Raw genomic sequence first — 6,173 nt, 5'->3', positions numbered from 1 at the left:
AAAAAACACTATAAAAATATACATCATTTGATAAAGAATAAAATAATATACCTCTTCCAATAAATTTTAAAATGTAAATGCGTCTTCTCATAAATTGTCGAAATAATAATAATAAAGTTATTCAAAGGCCAAGTTGCCCCACTAAATGAACGTCTGCTCCAATTTGGGTGAACCCATCAATCAAGTGATTAAGTAATCTACGGAAGTGTGTCGATCGACGATATCGCTTGTGATCCTTTTGTGCGGCTGTGGTAGTGGCGGCTCCCGTGGAGTCGCTTGTGATCATCCCCAATCGCTGAATCGCATTCCTGATCCCACGGCACAATGAGGCGGAGGAACAGGCCTGAGGGCGACGCAACACAAAAAGCGATCGAGCAAGGGTTGTCCTTGTCGTCGACCGTAGTGTATTAGTGGGGGCAGTTCCGAGAGCTCCTACTCTTGTTTTCTCCTTCCATGTCAACGTGACTCCAGTTTCAACTTCAACTTCAACTTCCATTAGGAGAGTTGGCACTTTCCATAATGGAATTGTAGGGAGGTCCAGCCATTCAATTGGTTATTAGGTCAGCTCGGATCTGCCAAATCCAACCAAAATTCTTACCCACGGACCAGAATCTGGGTCAGGCTCAAATCCACATCGGATTCGCAACGTCATGTGTCGTACTGCACGATTCTTAAAAGTATCAGCGGCCAAACACGGAACAACCCCCAAACGCAACCAAATCCATCACTATTCTTCCTCCACTGTAATGCCGTTTCCGCCGCCGCCGGGATGGTGGATCGGAATCCTCCTCCTCCTACTCCTCTCGCCGCCTGCTCTGGCCGGGGCTACTACTGATGAGTCATGTCTCTCCGGTCTCTGGCGGTCCCTGGTGGACCCCAACGTCAGCCTCCGCAACTGGACCAAGGCCAACTTCGCGGCCCCCTGCAACGGCTTCACCTCCTACCTCACCGGCGTCACCTGCAACAGCGGGCGCGTCTACAAGCTCGCTCTCTCAGGCCTCTCCCTCGGCGGCTCCATCTCTCCCTTCGTCGCCAACTGCTCCAACCTCCAGTCCCTCGATCTCTCCTCCAACCAGATCGCCGGCGGAATCCCCCCGGAGATCTCCGCCCTACTCAACCTCGCCGTTCTCAACCTTTCCGCTAACCGCTTCGCGGGGCCCATCCCCCCGCAGCTGGCCCTCTGCGCCTACCTCAATGTCATCGACCTCCACGCCAACCTCCTCTGCGGGCGGATCCCCGATCAGCTCGGCTTCCTCGTCCGCCTCTCCTCCTTCGACGTCTCCTACAACCGCCTCGAAGGTCCCATCCCCGTGCTGCTCGCCAATCGCTCCGGCGTAGAAGCGGCGCTGCCACGGTTTAATGCCAGCTCCTTCATCGGAAATCCCAACCTGTACGGGTACCCTCTGCCCCCGACGACGGAGAGGGGGCTTTCAGTGCTCTCTATCGTCGGCATTGGACTCGGCAGCGGCCTCTTCAGTCTCGCCCTCAGCTTCACAGCCGTTTGCATCTGGCTTCGGGTCACCGAGCGGGCCGCCATGATGGCTGCCGACGAGGGAAAGATCTCCCATCTGATGCCGGAATATTGACTAATTCGCCTTCACTCCCACCAAATCTACCACGAATAGCCTCAAAATCTCATCTTGGAAACACCATATGATTCTTCCTTCCCAGAGTAAAGCATCCTGTGCAACACTCTTTCATTTTAGATCTCCTTCCATTTTTTATCTTTCTTAACACATCCTTTGTGATTTTCCCCCTGCTTTTGTACCCAAACAAACAAACAAACTTTTGAAGCCTGATAATCAAATGTATACATCCAACATTACAAATGATATAATTCACTCAGTTCAGCTACTTCAAGCCTGCTTTTTTTCCTCCTCTCTGTTCATAGATCATATCAGTGGTTTTACCTATTGATGCAGAAAAATAAAGGGCTTGTTCCCTTTAATCTATTCTAGTTTGAAATTTCTAAGATGTGTTGAAAGGGACGACGTTTATACAAGAAGACCATTGCTGTTCTATCTAATCTTTTATCCTGAGATCTATGAAGTTGCAGGGAACATGCGTTTAGCTGTCTGATCTAGTGAGAAATTTGATTGTCTAAACAGGTCTGAGATCTTTATATGTCCTTCATTAGGGTATAACCTTAGTATCTGTTCTAACTTGGCATGATGATTTACTAAAAACTCTAACCTTTTTGGTTCTTGTTGGTTGGATAAGATGTTGCATTCTGACGTTGTCATAGATCTAAGGATCAAGTGGCGTTACTAAATTTCTAATTAAATACATTTTTATCCTTCATTCAATCTGTTGCTTGTTGAAGGATTGTCTGAGACAACGTTAACAATATTGAAATGGAAATTGATGGTATCCGGAGTTCTCGTCCATGTTGATCCTCTTCAACTTAGTACTTAATCAAATTTCATTTGACTCGGTTCTTCAATTTGAGTTGAAGGGGATATGTGATGGCATCGAGAGTTACTCCTGAGCGTCCGGCTTTATTCTCGACTCATCAATCCTTCCTTGAGAACTTAGTCTTTGTCTTCCAACTTCCCACTCGGACTCAGGAAGCTATACAATGCCTGTGAAACTACAATAACCAGACGCTACAGTACTCGTAGAGTTACAGTGTTCGCGAAGTTACAATTTCGAGATGCTACCGTAATCAGAAACTATAGACAGTGCTCAGACTCTACCGTTCTCATGAAGCTACAATACCCATGATGCTACAATAATCACAAAGCTACAATACTCAGGAAAACCATTTGGAGTCGTTCATCCAGCAATTTTCCATTCGGACTTAGGAAACCTAGAGACTTGATTTCAATCTCCAACGACTCTCAAAGGCCTGACAACGTCTAACAACCTATCTGTTAGCGGTCCAATAATGTCAATGTACAATTTAACGGTTGTCACACTTGGCCTCTCAACGGTCTAACCATGTTAGGTATTACGTGGAGTTTTCTTTATGATCCATCCGCTAGGTATAGAAAGATTGATGGAGGTAGGGTGGGGCATGATTTTTTTCGCGCACGGAGGTATCTCTTCGTTCTTTTTTCCTTTCCCGTCTTCTTTTTCTCTTAGCCTTACATCTCTACCACCTTTCCATTTCATTCCATCGATATTGACTTGAACATTAGAGTAGCCGTACCGATAAAATTGATCAACCATAACATACCTTACATCTCAGGCCATCGGATCTTGGACTTTTAGGAGGAGGATGTAGTTTTGGAAGAGGAGCACAAGCAAACAAAAAGGACACCATCATTACATAGTATTGGTGTTTATAGTCTCCAACAACTTGATTTACATGTCTATAGGAAAAAAATCTCCTCCCGCCTTTAGTCAATTTTACAGTCGACTATAAGTGATCTCGTGATTTATTACCTTTCCCACCCTTAGCTAATTTTACAGTCGACTATAAGTGACCCTGTGATTTATTTCCTTTCACATAATCTAAGGATAGATTATAAAGAATATCTGAATGAATAAAATCATAGTCCATATTCTTCCGAGAGGGTAAAAATTGAAGATGAGGAACCATGAATGTATAAGTTAAAGAGTTGTTTTGGGCCTTTTGTTTGTGTATTTCCTTATTGTCAGAAGGATTTGATGAGCCCATCTACAATTAGGAAATATTGTTAGACAAGAAAGATAATTTGAGCTAATGATATAGTTATATTCCATATGAATTTTGGATTTAGTGAGTGTGGAGGATGAATAAACAATAATTTTGCCAATGCACAAAACATACAATCAACATTTTATAATACCTGTGAAATTTAATTTTGGAACATTTATGTTATCTACATTTACAATGTCAGTATTCTTCATGTCATTTTCATTTGATTTGTTATGTTCTCCTTTCCATTCATTTTTCAATGCTAAAAATAGCATCTATCATGGCCGAGAGGGCATCTCCGTGTCCTCCTGTCTCTCTCTGAGTTATACAGAAAGAGACTTGAAAGCAATTAAGAATCCAAGCAGGAACAAGTGGCACAAGCTCCATCTGCTCCTATGAGATCATGCACCCTTTGAAACTGTGGATCAAACCTTATTAAAACAAAGCTAGAGGAAGTTGCGGAGGAAGGGCCTTCGGATGTCGAAGGCTTTCGTTAAGGTCAGACTCGATTATATTAGTCCTCTTCTAATCTCCATGATTATTATATGATTAGACAGGCTAAACACAGCTCACCTCCGACAAGATGACCTCCATGCCATCCCGGTTTGACCGGGCCATGGACTTCCATTCAGGATGTTGAAACAGAGGAACTCCCGTTGTCGGTGCATGCAGGCATGGGTGTTAACTCTCGTGGGTCTCTTATGTTTCGTAGCGATTCTGCAACGCCTCCCATTTTTATTTATTTATTTATAGTTGTGGGTGAGATATTTAAGTTATGTTGATTAATTTTAATATTACTTATTCAATTTCATACAAATTTTTTATCGACCACAAAGATAAATTAAAAAATATTTACTATAGACAATCCGTTAATTTGACGTTCTTAGATTAATCATTCATTAAGAAAAATTTATCCATTAATTTATCTAAGTTGAGACTCCATTCTTCTACAATGCCTCCATGTGTCCATAATGGAAGCTTTTTGTTAGACTATCTTGTTACCGGCGATATAGAAAATATAGTTTGAATTGAAATTATAAATGAAAATCAAACTTCTCTGTTGAGATGCCTTAAGCAGATAATATAAAGCTATCAGTCTAGAAAGTTAGGTCGAGCTCTTAGGTTGTCCACACACGAGTGAGATGTGTCTGGTCATAGTCGAATTCTCACAAGTGCCTCGAGATTTGTGGCCTAAAGCTTCTCGAGCTCAGTGTGTGAAGCATGGTCTAAGTTGGGATGCCTAGTAACACCCGAGCTGGTTGTTGTGAGTAAGAAGCTTGCTCTAAGTACTTAACGAGTACTTGAGGTCCGAGTGGCTTAGTTCTCATGAGTGTATTCATTCAAGGCTATGAACACGTCTGGTTTTGTAAGACATTCTAAGAATTGTACCTTTAATTCTTTTCGAAGTGACTCCACTTCTTTTTCACATAAGTGATATCTCAAGAGTATTTCACATTATTCTATTAGATCATTAAAAAGTCATATGTTTAACCTCTATCTTTCATTAGGTAGTTCTCCCACTTAATAAGTACAAATAGGTTGTCCATTCGAATCTAATTCTTGGGATTTTCAATTTACATAGATTGGGTTTCCTTTGAACCAATATATTTCATCAGCATCAAGTTTATCCCTTGTGATTAGCATATAACTAACTCTTTGTTTAACCCTTTAGATAACAGATCTGTTAGGTTATCCTTTGACTTTATATAATCAATAGTGATAACTCTCATAGAGTAGTTGTCTAATTATGTTATGTTTACGATATATAAGTCTTAACTTACCATTATATAGATGAATATTGATCCGGTGAGAAGGACCCACCCCTCAGAGGGGCATGACCACGGTGGAAGTCAAAGCCTAGGTGGTCGACGTCCATGTGTCGTTGGTCGGTCGGACAACTCACTCGTCCGACCGGGACAAAGAAGTACCGATTAGATATCACCACAGCTCGGCCAAGCATCGAGCTTCCGACGCTCAAAACAAGACATACGTTAAGCAGCCAGCTCGCTCGGACTCACATGGAACCTCGGAACCAGCGAAAAGGGATCGCAGCACGGTAACGAAACTCGGATAGTGGAGTGATTGGCCGAGCGGCCACTCCGCTCGGCCAAAGGGCTAGGCCACCCGAACGGCTAGGGGTTGGCCGAGCGAATGTCCCGCTCAGCCCACTAATAGACCAAAGGAGGATCAGTTGATATCCTTATAAGAATTCGTGCCATCGATAGACGGTATGGTTGGTGGCATGGACGGGCAGAGGATAGTATGACAAAAGCTTCCACTATCATCTCGGAGATATGCTTGGGTCATTGAGGTATGGTGTCAGGGACACTTTCCTGATATGTCTTTTCAGGGTAAGCTTTGAGAAGCATATGCACCTTGAGGAGCGTGCACGCGAGCATTCAGAGCCATATATAAAGGGCTCCAAACTTCAACGAAGGTATGCATACTTTACTGTAGCTACTGTTACCCTGTTTTCTCTGCTTCCTCACTTATATATCGCCGGAGACTGACTTGAGCGTCGGAGGGCCATCGCCGGGGAACCCCTCCCTGG

At 43.3% G+C, this 6,173-nt stretch overlaps 1 protein-coding gene across 1 annotated transcript; it reads left to right on the top strand.

The window, feature by feature from the left end:
- Positions 1-701: 701 nt before the first annotated feature.
- LOC121998140 (receptor-like protein 44) lies at positions 702-1,854 on the top strand. Its single transcript, XM_042552943.1, has one exon. The coding sequence runs from the start codon at positions 747-749 to the stop codon at positions 1,584-1,586; it is 840 nt and encodes a 279-aa protein (XP_042408877.1). The 5' UTR covers positions 702-746; the 3' UTR covers positions 1,587-1,854.
- The last annotated feature ends 4,319 nt before the right edge of the window (positions 1,855-6,173 follow it).

The sequence above is a fragment of the Zingiber officinale genome, chromosome 1B (assembly GCF_018446385.1).
Source record: "Zingiber officinale cultivar Zhangliang chromosome 1B, Zo_v1.1, whole genome shotgun sequence".
Classification (NCBI taxonomy): Eukaryota; Viridiplantae; Streptophyta; class Magnoliopsida; order Zingiberales; family Zingiberaceae; genus Zingiber; species Zingiber officinale.
This window is presented reverse-complemented; position numbering and strand designations above follow the sequence as displayed.

Coding starts and splice junctions, on each gene's coding strand:
- LOC121998140 (XM_042552943.1), top strand. CDS start 747: ATGCCGTTTCCGCCGCCGCCGGGATGGTGGATCGGAATCCTCCTCCTC.